General features: G+C 36.3%; 2 protein-coding genes across 6 annotated transcripts in view; both read right to left on the reverse strand.

Moving 5' to 3' along the window:
• LOC108978662 (probable uridine-cytidine kinase) overlaps positions 1-2,939 on the reverse strand; it is a 12,927-nt gene extending 9,988 nt beyond the window's left edge. For 4 of the 5 annotated variants that reach the window (XM_018949050.1, XM_018949048.1, XM_018949051.1 and 1 more), the window contains exons 1-6: positions 2,724-2,939; positions 1,893-1,958; positions 1,622-1,812; positions 1,404-1,549; positions 1,223-1,320; positions 1,068-1,116 (exon numbers count right to left, since the gene is read on the reverse strand). In XM_018949050.1, coding sequence (XP_018804595.1) covers positions 1,068-1,116; positions 1,223-1,320; positions 1,404-1,549; positions 1,622-1,812; positions 1,893-1,958; positions 2,724-2,888 — 715 coding nt within the window. In that variant the 5' untranslated portion in view covers positions 2,889-2,939. Of the gene's footprint in view, positions 1-22; positions 569-1,067; positions 1,117-1,222; positions 1,321-1,403; positions 1,550-1,621; positions 1,813-1,892; positions 1,959-2,723 lie in introns of those variants that run through there. The other variant, XM_018949052.1, reaches the window with a different exon arrangement.
• Positions 2,940-5,419: 2,480 nt separating this feature from the next.
• Positions 5,420-18,361, reverse strand: part of LOC108978644 (helix-loop-helix protein delilah) — a 35,516-nt gene continuing 22,574 nt past the window's right edge. Inside the window, exons 2-3 of the mRNA XM_018949021.1 lie at positions 7,103-7,303; positions 5,420-7,023 (exon numbers count right to left, since the gene is read on the reverse strand). Coding sequence (XP_018804566.1) covers positions 5,975-7,023; positions 7,103-7,268 — 1,215 coding nt within the window. The 5' untranslated portion in view covers positions 7,269-7,303 and the 3' untranslated portion in view covers positions 5,420-5,974. The remainder of the gene's footprint in view (positions 7,024-7,102; positions 7,304-18,361) is intronic.

Genomic DNA, 18,361 nt, shown 5'->3' on the forward strand with positions numbered 1-18,361 from the left:
AAAAAAAAAAAACAAGTCAGAAAATGTTCACAAAATTTTATTTTGTTTAATTTTCTGCGAAATTAACACGCTCACAAACATTTTGCCAAGAGCTACTGTTATGCTTAATGCTATGAAAAATTACAAAAAGGAGAGACAGCGCAGTGGTTAATTAATTTGCAGAATATTTTTTTATATTGTGCGGCCTTTTTTTTTTTTTGTAGTTTTCAACTTCAAGGGTGCTGACAGTGTGCTTAGCACACTCTCGAACTTATACAACGCGACACATGGGCACTTGTGCGCCTGTATGTATGCATGAATGTGTGTTGGTATGTAAATATTTGCTCGTCTAATTAATTTGCCAATCGTTTTGATCCTATCTTATTATTAGGTATACACATGTATGTATGTATTTGTGTTTATTYTGGTTTGCCTAATTGTTTATCTATTTAATTCTAGTGTTCGCGCACCATGCCGTCAGCTGTATTATTTATTGCTGTGTGCACTGACGAGTAGGCATTTAGGTTGTTAGTGCTGCCGCCGGGTCTAAGAATTTCTCCGATATGATGTACAATGAGATCAATGGCAACTGTAAGAAATATAACAAGTAACAAAAAAACGGAAAACTGGAAATCAAGCACTAAACATGTTTTTCTTTTTCTTTTTACAATAACAGCTTTTTTTTTGCTTGGTGCAATTTCAGAAGATTAAAAAAAATAATAATAATACGTAACAACAACAATTAATTTAAAAATAAATTAGTTTTTACTTCTTTTTTTTTTGTTTTTTTTTGTTTGATGACCTGAAAAAATTGTAGTGTGTATGTTGTTTTTGCAATATATGTATTAATAAAAGCTTTTAAGAAATAGGTTAAAATTAGCATAATAACAAACTATGTAATCTTTTAGTCGTTTTATAAAGTAACATAGTAACAACCGAAGAAGCGCAACTAAATGCTACATTTACCTACATRTGTACATATATGTATATGTACATAGTATGACTGTTATCAATTGTCACAAAAATAAGAAAATAATTTAAAACGAAAACAACAACAACAAAACCAGACAATATAAAACATTACTTACCCGTGTTATCAGCACCGCGCGGTATTATAACATCTGCGAATTTTTTAGTCTACAAAAATGAGAATGATAGGAATTAATTTACAAAAAAAAAAAAAATTAATTAACTGTACACATATTTTTGCGTGTCAATGAACGCGCATCCAGAAACCACTTACCGGTGAGCAAAACTCTTCAAAGGCAGGCTTGACAAATGTCATATACTGAGTCAGCACTGCGTCCAAATCACGCCCACGCTCGTTGATATCACGCGGCACTACAAAGTKGTATACACAAAGCATATTTTATTTAAAGATTATAAAAAGCTTTATTTTTTAGTTATGTAGGCAGGAGTGTTACCTCTGCGCGCCAAACGCGTATCAGAATCCGTATCAACGAAGAGTTTCATGTGAAAGAGGTCGCGTATTTTAGGAAARTAAAATACGAGTATGCCCTCGAATAATACCACATCAGCCGGATAAATGGTAAGCTTGTTTTCATGATCACTGTCAGATAAGTGAAATAGACAAATGAAATAAATACTAAAATAAAAGAGCAATAAAAATGTAAAAGCTTACAGCGAATTTGAGCGATARTCGTAGCAGGGCACTTTCACTATTCTGCCCTTCAATATTTCCTGCAACGTATCATACATTAAATTTTCATTGAATGCATCAGGATGATCGAAATTGAATAGGCCCTTCTTCGCTTTGGCTTTCTCAGCGGGCGTTAGCTCACGATAGAAGCTGTCTTGACTTATGGACACAACCTACGTAAACAAAACCATGTAAAAAAAATTATTAAAATAACATAAATTAGAAACAACGTATGATTGTATAAATACTTTACTTGTCGTTGTGCTTGTTCCATGTCGGCTTGCCCTAGTTGTATCATGATTTTTTTGCATACTGTCGACTGCAAGTAAACAATTAAAATATAAACATTTAATTTCAACAGAATGCGCCAAAATTTTTGGATTGTAATATAAGATTTAAAATAAACAAATTTGCAAACCCTAAATGCTTGCAACAATGCTGCTTCCTAGAAATTTCCTTTAATTTTTTCTGCCGCATATCACATTCATATATTGGTTGTCAAAAAAGTCTTGCGGTATTTTTATTGAATTTTCAATTGTTCATAAAATTTTTTTTGTGACCCTTGCCCAGCTCTTGATTTTATCGCAACTTTCGACGACAGGCCTTCCGGAGCCTGTTCGACCACCTTTACACCAGAACGAAAACGTTGAAACCATCRTTGTGCGGTGGAAATGGAAACTGTATCGGGTCCATAAACTGCACAAATTTTATTGGCKRCTTGAGAYRMAKTTTTGCCTTTATCGTWGTAGTACTGTAAAATATRCCGTATTTTGCTCCATGTTTGCGAAGCTATAACTCACGACCACTTAAAAGAAACGACAATCAATCAAATAGGCGTTAGCGCGTGAAATGAGCTTTCCAAAAAGGTATAGCATGACCGGATGCGACGATAGATATCTATGGCGTCAACTAGCGAAAATACCGTAAGACTTTTTTTACAACCAATATTATATTTAAGTCATTTATTTCACAAYACTTTAAGAGCACTTTCATATAACTGGAAATTGGAGGACCCAGGAGATTTGCCTGGGTTTATCCCTGAGTAGCCCCTTTGCAACAGCAACAGCTCCTTAGCTATACTCACTTTTCCACTGGCAGTTCCACCAGCCACACCAATTAGAAATGGAGTCTTTATGTCAGATTTGTGCTCGCTATTCGGCAGCAGTAGAGTATTGTCGATATCCATTATGACTGTATTAAGCATATATTGGAGCACWAATTTCACTTGCAACTTACGGCTTAATATCATTCACTTAATGTCAAACAATTTRCAATTTTTTTATCATGCAACCGCATTGTGTAAAACATCAAAACAGCTGATGAGCGCAGCGTTGCCGGTTTTGTGACGCGGTAAACAAAATATTGTGTTGCCACTGCTGTAGTGAATATAAGAAAAGTTTCAACAAAAACAAAATAAAGGTTTAATAAATTTCGTTGTCAATGGTAAATCATAAGTTTATATTTTAAGAAAATGAATRAAATCTTTTGCATTTGCCTAATTTAACTTCAAAATAATTTCTTTTAAATAAAAAAAAAAAATATTCCAAAAATATTTGAGCAGAATTTTTTAGTTTTACATGCAGCCCTGTAGCTATGCGCCAAATATGCCGTTTCCTGTCAGAACCGGCTGCTAAAAGTCTTTCAAATTTTATCGCGAGTGAAAATGTGCAATTAAATTGGTTTTGAACTATATTGAGAGCTTTTTTTGTTGAATATAGTGAAAAATAATGTGTTGCTAAAACATAAAAGCAACAATAATGTTTTGCGTTATAAATGTTGACTAAATTCACGTTCGGTTTCGGTTGAGGAAGCCACTCGATAAYCTTTCAACCAAACATTTAAAACTCTTTCCGGATGTTGGATGCTGGATGCTGTGCATTATAAAGGGAACTGAACATGTTATTCAACATTTGCAATTAAGCTTATCTGCATTAAGACCAGTTGTAGCCAATAAAACATTGGTGCCGGCTATGTATTTCATCAGCGTTCATCTGCAATATTTTTAGAGAGAGTCGCGATCTAGAATGTACTTACGTATCTGGTGTATGTATATATGGTGATGAACAGAACTGCTATGAGATGACTTCAATAGGAAAATAATATTGAATTGTATTGATTTCATTCAAAATCTGTCGCGCGTTAGTGTTTTCCCTAATATAAATTGGATACCTGTAATTTGGAAGACTAAACTGAGTGACTTTGTGCCCCGGGGCTTTGAAAATTATTTGTGTAATGTGTAGCAGATGTAAATTYGCTTATTGTAATGTATTGAAATTAACAAAAAGTAAAAAGTAACATAATTAAAACACTGAAAATGTGTGTTTTTGTAAATAGTTACTCAGTYTTTGTGCGTTAAGCAGTGATTATAATGAATTTCGATGAATGTCAGGAAGAATTGTTTGCTAAATTTTAAATTGTAAATAGGTAAAAAATGTATAGTCCTTCGTGCGTGGGAGGCCTTTCGTGTAAGAAGCTAATGATTCTCAGTGGTTTTAAATTCAGTTACTTCAAAAATCATTAAAATCAATAATATTATATCTGCGTTTATTGGTAAATATATCGCCATATAAAATCGTCTTCGTGCGCAAAGATTTAATGATATGCAACTGTGGAAATGCTGTGAGTTTAGCAACAACCAGAAGAGCTAAATTTACAACAAGTACAGGTAAGTCGGTCACAAACGGTTATTTATTAMATTTTATTATYWCTCTATCAATTATGATACTGTTTGTATTATGTATATTATGTATATTCATTATATGTTATGTGATGATGTGATACACATGTCTATTATTGCTCAMACCCTTCTTGTAAGCATTATATTTGAAAAACCTTGCATTCAATAGCCGTTATAACCTCTTCATTTGATGAAAAACGCTTGCCACGCATACATGTTTTGAGTTCTGGAAACTAAGGGAAGTCACTGGGTGCCAAATTTTTTTTGAATACGGTGGATGCTTAAACAATTCGAACTTTAATTCATGGATTTAAGCCATTGTCAAAATACTCTTGTGACACGGAGCATTGTCCTGATGAAAAGGGATTTTTTTCTTCTGCAATCCGGGTATTTTTTCACGAAATTTTTCCTTCACCTAGTCCAAAAGGTTGCAATAATATTCAGAATGAATTGTTTTACCAGTTTGCAAGTAATCCAAAAACATAATTCCTCTCGCATCCCAAAAAGACTGATGCCATAACCTTCTTGGCCGATTTCCGGACAGGAACTCGTTTCGAATTTGAACAACCAGGTTCACACCACTCTTTAGCCTCTGTTTTAAATCACGATTATGGTAATAGACCCAAGTCTCACCCATAGTGATGAATATGTACAAAATCCACTTTATCCTTTTTGAAACGCTGCAAATTTTGCTGAGAAAGTCGCATTCGAATGTATCTTAACCCTAAACTAGACCTTTCCTGTGGAGATATGTAAAGTCTAAAGTCCACGCGGCAATCTCTCTTCGATTCAGGTCTTGGTGCAATGCATCAAKGCGTACCAGACGAAATGCTCAAAGGAGTCATCAAAAATTGGACACAACGGATGGATCATCTTAGACGTAGCCGCTGCCAACATTTGAAAGAGATAATCTAAAAAAAAAAATAATAATTTCCAAAGAATGTTCCTTCCAATGAACATTCCACATTAAATTTGAAGTTTATGTATTTCTTTTTTAAAAAGGTATCACGCCTTGCAATGTATCACTCTTTACTAATGAAAAGTCCACAAACTTTTTGTTGTTGTCTTTTTGTTGCATTTATTTATTTGTTATTGAAACCTTAGTATCTGTGTTAAAACATTGCGACAGTTTTTGTCTGCTTTAATATATTGTGTATATATAATTAATAAAAAATCAACAATTATTGGGAATATTTTGTTAATAATAAAAAAATAAATATTTTCATAGTAAAATGTTTACAATAAAAAACTTGTTCCTAACTATACAAAAACAATCTCAAAGTGTTAGCTTAATTTCATACAAAGCATAAAAAAATATAAAAAAAATAGTTAAAAAATACAGTCAACTCCATAAAATAGGGACGTAAGAGTAATGCATTATTACAGATCATTTGTTATTCGAGTAAGTATGTAAGTTTAACACGCACTCCCTCAGTACAGTTCGATTAAATGCATCATATACATATATATTTATATATCTTTATTTAATTAACATAAGTAACGAGTATTAAATTAAAACGTAAGAGAAATAATGTGAAATACTAGTGATGGCCACGTGAAATGATAGTGATAAAGCTCACACGAGCAATAAAAGCAAATTCAAACTAAGTTAGATACTAGTAAAAGTGAAGGTATAGTTTACACCGAACTCGGTTGTGTTATGTCAGAAATAAGTCTAATGATGCCTGTTCCGGATATTCATGCAGAAAATCGCTAAATGGATTGAATGAATCTAAAGCCACAAGCGGACTAATGCATGTCGTCGGTGGCTGCTCCATAGAGAARTCCAGTGAACTAGGTGTTGTGCCAAGGAATTGTAAGCTCAACTCTAGCGGCGTATCGATATCACCTAAAATTGTTTGTTCCGCCGACGTGCGGGTGTTCAAAGCGCCAGTGCCAAAGAGTCTGTCGTATTTATCTTGCAAAGGACTGTTACACGGATCTGAAAGATGTAGCGACTCGCCATCCGACTCGAGCGTTAGACTATTAAGTTCGGACATAGCAGGCACAAAACTACTGGAATAATTCGGACTGGTTATGTTATCGAGGAAGCTCGATGAGTGTGACGAGAGCGAATCGCCACTACAGGTAACAAACGATGAGGAGGAGATGGACGAGGATGTGTTGYTTGATTGCGTTGGTATACGACACTGCGTCGACTTTGTATTACGTTTACTGGGCTGTGTGGCCGGTGCGGATTTCACATCCTTCTTTTTACGCTTGCCCAAACGTTTTGGCGCCTTCGGCAGCGCCGCAGTTTTCGTTTTGTGCGCTGCTGCCGTCTTATTTGCTGCCTTGTTGCTCTTTGAYGCTGTAATAGCAATTTCGGGCTCCATTTTCATAGTGGGCATCACGGTTGTGGGCTGATATATCACTGGCTCCTCACTGGCACATAAAAAGTCTAACGGCAATTCACCTTTAAAGTCGGGATTATGCAGCACGTCCGTCAGCAAACCGATATATTTCATGGCTAAACGCAATGTTGTGATTTTCGTTAGTTTCTCATTGGTYGGTCCCGACTCTTCGACTGCTATGCTCGGCGGCACACARTGCCGCAAATTCTCGAATGCGGTATTGATTTCACGCATGCGTGTGCGTTCGCGCGCATTAGCGGTTTTCCGTCGATATTTGCTGAGCGGCGGCGCTTTCGATTTGGAAGCTGTGCTGCTTGCTGTACGCTTTTGTCCTGTGGCCGTTTCCATATCATCTGCAATGTACAAATATAGAGATTTAGCATTTCCGAAGAGCTATGTGCGCGTCGGTGTATTCTTCAGTTCATAGCTTACCTCTGTRGTTTGAACGTTTCGGTATTTCGACCACACTCGCCAAACCAAGCCGCCGCTTTTGGCGCTCACGTAGCGCATATTTCTCCTTGCGGCTACCCGTTTTACTGCATTTACCATCGTCCACAGCGCGCTGGCTGCCATCTAGTAAKGGCGTATAATCGTGCATTGTGGATTTGGCACTGATGAATTTGTGGGGGAGATCTGAAATGAAACGTACATGAAGTAATTGTAGACAGTGTAATTGGTGGTACAAAATACGAATTTGTTATATATTTATTTGCTTTATAGTTTCTATCGTTTATTACATTTTTTTTATAAACTTGGCTCTCTCGACGTTATTTTTGCAAATAGTTAAGATCCATAAATTTTAGTCTGATGGCGACATGTCAAAGCCAAGATCATCTACCAAGATATGTTTAGAATTTTTAAAGAGATGTTAAGAGTTTTAGCTTTCCTTTACGGTACAATTTTAAGTCAATAGGCGGTCCAATGCCAAATGTCATGGCATCAATCCGACGGGAGATACCAGAGCTCTGCACATCATAATAGACCTGTAAAGATCTTCGTACTTAAAATCGTCACACCTTCTTTTTTTAGTGTGTTATCTACTCCTTAGGTACTTAACTTTAGAAAGTTAGGAGGTCTTAACATTGTCAAAAATTTACTTCAAAATCTTTTACGTTGGGATAATCATTGCTGATTTAGGATAAAAATTATATGCTTTCAGAGCCCTCTTAGCTATAGTCGGAAAACGGTTACTTATATACTGGGTTCCGGGCCACAAAAGAATGCCGGGAAAAGGCATGGGTAATCAGATTGCTTAGAGTGTCATCCATCTATTTGCCGAACCAGCATAGGCAATAAGGAAGGCACTTAAAACGATACACAATAAAATTTTGACAGGTGGATTGGGGTGAGAAGAAATGTTTTAAGAACATGCAGGCTCGTCAAGATCATGTGCAAGATCTCCTAAGAAACGCATGATTTTTACACACATGGTCTCGAAAGGATTGCAGGTTGGTTGTTGGCCTAAATACAGGTTACAGTCTACTCTCCGAGTCGGATGGACATAGATAACGGTGATAAATACAGAAGATGCAGGCAAGTGGGCTTCACAGAGGCATTGGAGCCTACATCTGGCATCACTTCGGACCGGTAGRTCTAGATTTGCCAAGAGTATGCTTGAATGGTGAGATGAGTTAAAAAKATGTGTATTAGTTGGATCAATGGCTGATCTAACCAAACACTTGTGGTAGTAATGGGGCTGTTAAGCTRAAGAAAGTTTATGTGGAAAAGCATTCCTGTTTATTGGAATTAAAATTTGTCTTGTCGAAGGAATGGAATGGGCCAAAAGTCTGTCGAGCGTYTTTTAATGAATTTATGTACTCGGTGTTACTTCAAAAAAKGTTCATYGRTKAYAAGMTWTGAAAAGCACTTAAATAATACGAMGAYTGGATTAACATTTRCAYACAGATTCCAAATTSTAAAAGGAAGAAGGTAYCACTTCGAGTTTCCAAGYTAATACGCCCCTAAMGGGTTATAGAGCAAATAACCACAAATTATTTAATAAAGTGCAGTCTTTCTCAAAGCTCTTATTCTCTAGTCACTTTGTAATGTCTTCGCGACATATTAAATTCCATATGCATTCGGAACTGCGCGTCAGCTTCACTGTGTCATTACAGTTTYATTGCGCACGCGCACGAAACTAAGTCAAGGATGTTGTCAACGACGTCTTCGACAAAAGGAAATCTGAATTGGCAAGCAATTGGAAGTGATTGTCGCTRTTGTTGGTGGTTGTACACTCACCTACAACAAATCTTAAATAAGGAAAAATCCAATGAAAACACATTTATCTCGTGTCGTTTCGTTTTCGTCGAGAACTGGCTTTGTTGTTGCTTTGATTATTGTTTTTGTTGCTGCCAAACGGCATTTGCGCATTAAAAAATGTTTATTTATTTTATTGTATTAATTGTTTATAATATATACGAAATTGTTGTAACTAGTTGGTGGCGCTGGAGCTAAAGCTGGAGTCGGCGGTTGTGTGTGGCAAGCAATCGTGAGAATCCATTGCTCGTGTACGTCAAACATGTATGCCATGAAACTTCCTATTAAGGAGTTGAAAACGACAAAATCGGCAAACGGCGGCGACAGCCAACCGCAAGCGCTATATTATAGCAATAGCAGAGACGACGACAAAGAATATTTGTATTTGTTACTCATTGCCAGTGTTGCCTAATCCAAGAGGCAATGTGTCGCCACCGCTCACTCATTCAAGCGCGTTATTTTTAACTATGTGTGCGGCCCAAGCTAGGCTACGTAAACGCCCAGACTAACGATTTCCAGCACTAATAATAAGGCTTTAGCCGGTACTAAGATTAGTGACAAATACAGTGGGCTGCACAATTTCTATCACAAATGTAGGTATCTTCCCCAAAATTGCGTAGTTTTTTCACATCAGTGTGCCTTAAGCAAAATCAGTGTAGGTTAGTTAATGTATAAAAGACCCGGCAGTTACTGTCCTATAGCAGTTCTCTACTATCCGGACTCCAATACAGACAATATTCCCGCATATTTTAACATTGTGCAGTCTTTTGAGGGCAATATTATCATTATCAAGTTTAGGTTCTTTTTAGCTTCGAAACATCCGAAGTAGATCAAGTCCACACATCTGGAATCTCAGATACAGACGAAATTTGCGAATGAGTCAAGGACTCTCAATTATTTACTTCCCAAAAGAGGTAAAGCCTTCCAGAGGTATTACCGAATATTTTTTGTTATATGATTTATTTCGTGGACCCGAAAAACTGCGATTGAGGCAAGAATTTTCCTAAAATGTTACCCGAATCTTCATTTAGAGATACCACTGAATAGATTTTTCAATACTGTTTAGAACAAAAAACCTCTCTACAGCACCCAAAAGCCTGAAAGTGAAACTTCTCAAACACATTTTATTGGTTCGTAGTAAGTCTTATAGGGAAAAAGGTTTTTSAACTCCCAAAATTTGGTATATTGAGTCAGTCTTTTATTTAATTTGCAACTTTTGTAAATATTTCTTTTCTCGAAGGGGATAAAATTGATTGGATTGATTTTTTTACAAACCTATCTCACGCTTAGCCRATTAGGAAGCTATCTCTTTATTATAGATCTTACTTTATCTGCGAAGTTAGACATCAGCTACACTATTGAACCTRGGGTTCTTCAGGGATTTTTATAAAAAAACACCGCATCGAGACTTTTGGAAAGCCTCGCTTCCTCTTTRTACTAAGCACATATCATTAGAGCACAAGTAGTCTTATAAAGTTGTTTTCTGGAAAAAGCTTTCTTTCTAAAAATGTATCGGCTAACATTTTACAAGCTCTTCCGAATACTTATTTCAGCAACTGTACAAATACTCGTATACATATTTATGCATGTTTCTGTTTGTAAAACGCGCGTACTACTGTTGCTGTGTTGGAATTTAAGAAGTCTTACCCATATTGGGCCACTAAGATTTCAATGATTTCTTCAATTCAGCCCTGCTTCACTGACAACGCCATTCTAAATACGTATACTATATATTTTTGTCATAAGTTTTCCATTTGTATGACTATTTGAGTGATTGATTTGATTGGCTTCGCCACATCCGATCGATATGGTTCGGCACAGCCGGTTGCAGACACCTCAACCCGCCGCCACGTAAAGGTGCACATTATGTGTTCAAAGCGATTGGCATATAAATATTTAGCTCAACAGCAGTGGCAGTAGGCCATTTCAGCCGAAGCGTCGCTGAGCCAGTGAACCAAATAAARAGCTTTGTAGACTGTTAGATAGTAAGCTAGACATTGGCAGTACCAAATGTGCCCTAAGCGGAAGTGTGCCCTCACATTCAATGCGCTCCAATTGTTTTATGTGGCATTGTCATTCTTTTAATTGTCTAAAAAATTATCTTTTTCCTCTCTAACGACAGTAAGCCAAGTTTAACCAACGCCTACACCTACGCCTACACCCGTCTGCTGGCCGCCTTCTGGTTAGTGGTTTTTAATTTCTGTTCGTCTCGCCGTTGATTGATATTGTCCAAATAATATATTTCATTTTGTTTATTTATGATTTTCCGAATTTGGGTTTCGGCTTTCATCCGTCGTAGATTAAGCAATACACTTTCTCATGTCGCATGAATTTATAACCAAGCGCAAGATTTTACTCAAGSGTATTCTAATAATGTTTATGATGCCATAATCGATATAAAAAGTCTTTCTATGCTCATTTTTGATAAAGCTTAAAAAAAATCTTGCAAGCTATTTTCGAACACGTGGCAGTCCTAAATAAAGCTTTTCATACAGTTAGTATCTTTTTAAAAACAGGTCGGATCAATTTTTCATATAAATCGATTATGTATGTATAGTTTTTCATTCAAATAGATCGATATTCGATCTAAAAACTTGTTGGTGGTTCTATCCATTGACGACTGAAACCTGAAAACGTTATCAACAATGGAACATKGAAAGCCCGTCTATACGATCTGGACAGCAGCTTGGTAAGGAAAATTAAAACACTTTGGAAAGAGCCATCTKGTTGCAAAACTCCAAAATTCAAGTGTAAAACGGTAGTTCGGAAGTACACAAAATTCTTCTTGTCACTAGACATAAGGCACTGTAGGAACATGATCGGAATACTCACTTGTCAAAGTCTGGTGACAGAACACGCCTGCTGAATAGGGCTGAGAGATCGAGAAGACTGCAAAAAATGCCTTGAGCAGGGCACCAGGGAAACAACGKAGGATCTCTTGTGTACTAGTTCCACATTGGCAAGGGTACGCTTTAATCATCTGAGGCCCTCCGATATGAATAACTAGAATCGGTATTGATATCGCGGCTACGAACYTCGCAACTGAACGGATCACGCATAGGACCAAAACTTGTGTATGTATGACTTATTAGGCTACCAGACTAACCTAACATAACCTCTACCCATTGAAGCCTTTTGACTCTCCATTTTAATACGAGTATTTAATATGATGACAGTTACGTGACAGTCTCGATTATCACGGAAAAAGCACGGCCCAATGACGCCGCCGGCCGATAAACATCATTAAATAGGAACTTTTTGGGATGCAATGTTCATGGAGTACGTGTGGATTGCTGCCTGACTAATAACGCTTATTTTGCTTATTAACGAAGCCATTCAGCCAGAAATGTGCGCCAGCGCTGAAGATAATTTTTCGTTGAAAATCCGAATCATTTTCAAGTTGTTGCTTCAGTTCTCAGCGTCAATTTGATATTKTAAGTATGTACTAGGCCAAGATCTTTTCGCAAAATTCGCTTGAGAAACGACGTGTGAGTGATTGATTTGGGTCTTCCTCAATTGATGTGCAAGCGGCAACAATGTTCTCGACACTATGGGCACTTCTTTGTCTCACTGGCACGGAAACATTTTGTACTGAGTCTTTGGACTCAAATTTTTTGACTAAACGCTCACTTGTTGATCTGCCAGGATGATTTTTAACGACCATAAATTGGCCGTAGCGTTCTTAAAGTTGAAGCCACTGACTCCGAATTTCGGCAGTAAATTTTAATAATTTCGACTCGTTGTTGAATTGAATATCTTACCATGATCAAATGAGCGGGGAAAAATATGGCGTCGTTTGATATCCCTATCAGTCTACTTTTGTAGCGTCCCTAATGAAAAACCCGTTACTATAAGTGAAATGCCTCATTCAGTAATGAAACCTTTAAATACCTTTATTCTTGACAACTTGATGACGAACTGTTGTTTATGATAAAACAATACTGTCGAGTCTCGAATAACTTATACGAATTCTATAACCCGATTTAAGTTGCTTTAATTTTTTTTCGCTTCCAATTGCTTTTAGCGGCGCCCTACAAGTTTCACGTCTACCTCGTACTATTTCGTTTGCCACCCACTGTATCATACTCGCCTTTTGTTATTGTTTTACTGTTATAAAGTTTTTTAATGGCACAGGGAGAGCCTTAACATTTCACGCTTCATTAACATTATTGATCGCTCTTTGGGCAGCAAATTTCATTTACCGATTATTTCATTTTATTTCATTGTTTTTTTGTTTTTGTTTTAACATTTCGCCTYTTCTGCTGCATTTAGGGTTTGGTTAAACATCCGCTGGCGTTGAAATATTATAATTTTCGGCGGCCACACACTAGCGGTTGTGTGTGTGTATGTGTTTGCGTATGTGTAGGTGTATGCGTGCGTATACTATTAATTTCTTTTGTATTTTGCCTTTTTCGATACCAATTAAAGTAAATTGAATTTAATCGCAGCCATTAATTGGACATACGCATGACAACAAACGTCACAAAACTACCGGAAAATCATAATAAAATACAAGCATACTTGTGTTGCTACAAGCTACCTACATAAAAATGTACATAAAATAATTAAATAATAAATTAAAAAAAAAAAAAAATAGCAGACCTTGCTCGCCCTCTAACAACAGCCCACACCAATTTGGGCACTCAAAATCTTTAAAGCAAATTATTGCTTTGTTTTCCTCTTCTTACTAGCATTTCTATTATTTTATATTTTTTTTAAAGCCTCTATCATACTCCCCACCAGTGCTGATATTGCACCAAACAAAAATCAATGACAATTTCTTTTGGCAAAATTCCTCCCGATTCCAACGGCGCCCATCGCTTTGCTCGTCTGCTCGAATTGCTCGCTGGTCCATTGGCTGCTTGGCTGCTTGGCTTTTGCCGGTCTGTCCGCTAAATGGTGCTGCCATTGCGCATGCAAAATGCCGGGCAATCAAATTAATCAATTGGGTAAAATATGCTTTTAAATGATGTCAATATAAATTTTTATTAAATCCAATAAATAAATGTTCGTTCAATGAATGGCGATTGCGAGTGTCTTCTGTGGTGTCCTTAGGTGTGAATGAGGCAGCACGCATACAAAAATACACACATACAGACATTGATATAAAAAACATGAATGAAAACGCATAAAGAAAAATTTGAATATGCATGAACATATATAAGTATGTGTGGGTAAACTTAAAGGGTGCCGACTTAGGTGTATGAAATTTGTTTGAAATGAAACAGTCGTATTAAAGAAATGCCGATATTTTGGTTGCCTTAGTTAAAAATTTTATTTAACTCGGTGTTTAACAATAATCTTGATCATATGGCCAACATCTTTGTGTGTGTGTACTGTGTCTTCGAAAGATCATTCCCTCGCTAAAATTTTGCACCACTTCGTCTACTTTAACCCACCATCCATATAGAGTTTTCAACTCTTCACTTCAGGCTCAAGCTCAGCAACTTTTACCTTGACGTACTCCGTTAAAACGTAGTCCGATATAGTCAAATCTCATAACCAAGGTGCCTAATTGATCACTGAATTTATTGATATTATTCAGTTAACAAAAGTTTGTCCGTTCCATGTCTTGTGGTCCAGATATACTGGAGCCATTCTATTCCGTTAAATTTTCGAAGAAATCATTATGGTTTATCAGTTAAATGAGCCCTACGATCGTTTCTTTACCATATATATCTTGAAAGTTCAATCTTGTAACCTAGCAATACAGTGTAGGCTAGTTGAGGCATAAAAGGAGTTTCATCATCTCTTTCTGTAACAACTTATATTCTGGTCTACATTATAAAGAATATTCGTGCAAATTTTAAAATCTTTAAAGTCTTTACCTCTACAAGGTACGCTTATCAACTTAAGGTTCATTGTAGCTTCGAAGGTTCAGAAGAAGATCAAATCTAACAACTGGATCACGGTGGTGGAACATAGCGACTCCAATCCTTAAACGCGTTATTCTCAGAATGGTGGTTTCCAAAATGGTTTTCGCTCTCAAAGGAAGAATTTTGAAGATATCTAGTTCCTATTTGAAGAGAACATTTATTGCGCTATGGAAGCATTTTTTTGTTTTTTGAAATCTTACTATTTTTTCTACGAAAAACTATTGAAAAATATAGTCAATTTCGATACTTTTTTCAAACCGGCGCCATTTTAACTAAATTAAAAAAATAAAATTGCGAAAATAAGTGATTTTTCGAAGGGTCAMACTGAGATGATCCCTAATTCGTTCTGAGTGCTTGAGAGCTTGTTGAGTCTAATTGTAAAGAGAAGTATGTAGTTGATTTGGAACACAATTATGCATCTTAACTATGGTACGGGTATATCTCTAAAGGACACCCTATAAATAGTTTATTGATATTTAAATCAGTTGTAGACATTAAGACTCCAGCATATTTATGCGTGATAAATTTATGTAAAAAGAAATTAACACATTTATATTAACGAGTATGTTGAGTATTATATGAAATATAGTATAAAGGGTCCACCAACAAGAATGACGTGGTGTTAATATGAAGTTAAACACTCAAATTAAATCAAAATGGGTTCAGTTTCCAGAGAAAATAATTTAGAGGCGTTAATTCCCACGACCTTGACGGCAATTTTACTGAGCCATTTCTCAAAATTAACGAGTCGCCAAACTTTGYACGCAATGTGTCCAAGTTTAGACGTGAAGCATGAGGAAATCGAAATCATTCGCGTCGATTTAWTTTTATTAAAATTATTTTTCCTCGGGAAAAAGTCGGTCAACATCGTRTTATAACGCTCGCTATCGATGGTAACGGCATTTCCTGCCTCATGTTGAAATAAAAAAGTCCCGTTGATGCTGTTGTACCACGATACACACCCAACGGTCACTGTTTGGAGATTCAATYGCGTTTCGTGTACCACACAAAGGTTTGACTCATCCCAATAACCACAATTTTGTTTGTTGACGAAGCCATTAAGAAAGAAATCAGCTTTATCTGAGAAGATGATTTTTCAATAATTTCTGRTGCCAAATAGGCAAAGCTAAGACGCTTCAACTGGTCTATCGACTTTAGTTCTTGTGCCAACACAATCTTATATGGATGCGGAGCAAAATCCAACGGCAAAATTCGCCATTTTGTCATCGGAGAGACTGAACTGTACAGAACGACGTTGAACCGATTGATTCGAATTGGCGAGACCTCTCTGAAACGTTCGATACCACACGAGATATTAAACAGAATGTCTCTCTCTCTCTCTCGAGCGCTTTCTTCAATATAATGTATAAGAGCAAAAAAAAGTCTAGGCAATTGGTGGGTTCGGTAGGCAATTGAAGAGCATTTCCCTCTCTCAACGAATAAAAATTGCATTTTATAAGTATCTTATTATTCCCTTCTRTTATACGGCACAGAAGCATGAACGATAACGAAACGAGATGAGAAGTACGTGCAGCAGCCAAGAAAACTGTTCTCCGCATGGTTTTTAGAGACGCCCGTGCAATGGATCAGACTTGGTATGTACAGAGGATAGAGGCAATTGGCGAATTTTGTGTTCTCGGCCCAGTTGGACCTACGTTTTTGATGCCAAAGAAGAAGGGAATAATTTTGGGGAGGGATACATTGTGCAAATTGACTACTTTGCGAAATTATGACACCCAGTACCCAAAATAGAAGACATATAAACTAAGCTATAGGTATTTCAGTTAAAAATTGCGCTATCACATCACTAAAACTATAAAAATATTACAATCTCTCCGTCATAAGATTCGGATTCAGGTGCTTATAATTGAATATTAGGGCGGTTCTTAAAAAWTCGTATAAACACTTTTCTCAGTGTTATATTCTAAAGCTTTGCTATGATTGAGGAACGTATCACATAACCATGCTTTATTTGTCTAATAAGGTGGTCCTTAAAAGTTAAACAACATTATATAATATAATATTTTTTAGTGTCATCATCTGAAGCCATGACATGATTGAGATTTATACTAGACAATCATATTTTTAGTATTAGGGTGGTTCCTAAATGTTTTTGGAAATTAAAATTTTGGAAACGAGTGTATGTGTACATGTTGGTGGCCTACAATAAATCGAATAAGTATTTTTTTTTCAGTGTCATCTACTAAAGCTACGCCACAACTGCCGAATATACCATATATACATAATTTATTTTTATATTAGGGGGGTTCTTAAAAAATAAATAAAAAATTGTCAACGTTATCATTTAAAGAAATGGCTTTTAAGTGTATTTTAGATAAATACTTTTTTGTATTAAGGTRGTTCTAAAAAATAAAAATAAAAACTATTTCAGCGCCATTTTCTCCAGCGATGGCACTTGAAACGCTGTTAAAAAATACAAATGTACATATTTGGATTAAAGATTTTGGCAAATCGCATATTATTTTAGAATCGGCTTCGTCTACAAATACTGAAAATATTAAAACTGGTCTCTGTTATATTAACCATTTAGATATACAATAATTTCTAAAGTATCAAAAATTTAAAACTTGTTTCCGTTATCATAACCAAGTTTTTGTCTCTCCATATATTTAATACCCTAATGCGAATTTTTGTGTTCTTTCAAGCTTTGCTTCAAGCAAGCAAATCAAACCAGTAGTAAAGTATAAACTAAAACCTTCGCCGGCGCATCTCAAGGCATCCACCGATATTGCTTTAAGTTGCAACTAAGCGTACGYCCCCTTATAGATTTACTATGGAAATCCTATATATACATATGTACATATGTGTTTCTATATACTCGCATAAGTAATTTTATAGAAGAGCAGTAGATAAGTACGAAAAAGTTATTTTGAAATTTAATATTGTGAAAAAGTGACGTTGAAAACGTCAGACACTGACGCTGCTTTATATGGCAAATTTTCAGCTACTCGAAAGTATCATTTACACACTTCAAGGCCACTTGAACTTCCACTGTGCCACCACACATTTGCACATTCACTTTTATGGCACTACTCTTTCCCTGTCTCTCTCTCTCTCTCTTTTCACCACACAAATGACATATTTCGATGATTGCTGTGACTATCATCGGCATAAAAATTATATTTAACAACTACAACAATAGCAAAAAATCAAATYCCAAAAATTACAAATGTCATACAAATTGTCGCATCACGCCGACATATTGACGTGACGGTCAGTCCTCTAACTTAACTAACKATGTCACCGTTTAACGAGTACAAATGCGCCGAAAATCGTTTCGTTCTTTTTTCACAAATACTCTTAACTCGTCAGTGCTCGTTAGTAGGTATGTGTGCTCGTGTTGGCCGTTCCGAGTGTGAACGSTTCACATCTCCGCCAAGTATGAGAAATTGTCAGCATTGAATAGTTCGAAGAACTTTCCAAATTCGGACATCACTCGGTGCCCATAAATGGCGCAACACCGCAATTGTACTTACGTGTGACTTTAATAGAAAAAGAGTAAGCGCGCACACACTACATACTTGTAATGGATTAGTAA

The sequence above is a fragment of the Bactrocera latifrons genome, unplaced genomic scaffold, assembly GCF_001853355.1.
Source record: "Bactrocera latifrons isolate USDA-ARS-PBARC rearing strain unplaced genomic scaffold, ASM185335v1 scaffold_125, whole genome shotgun sequence".
In the NCBI taxonomy this organism is placed as follows: Eukaryota; Metazoa; Arthropoda; class Insecta; order Diptera; family Tephritidae; genus Bactrocera; species Bactrocera latifrons.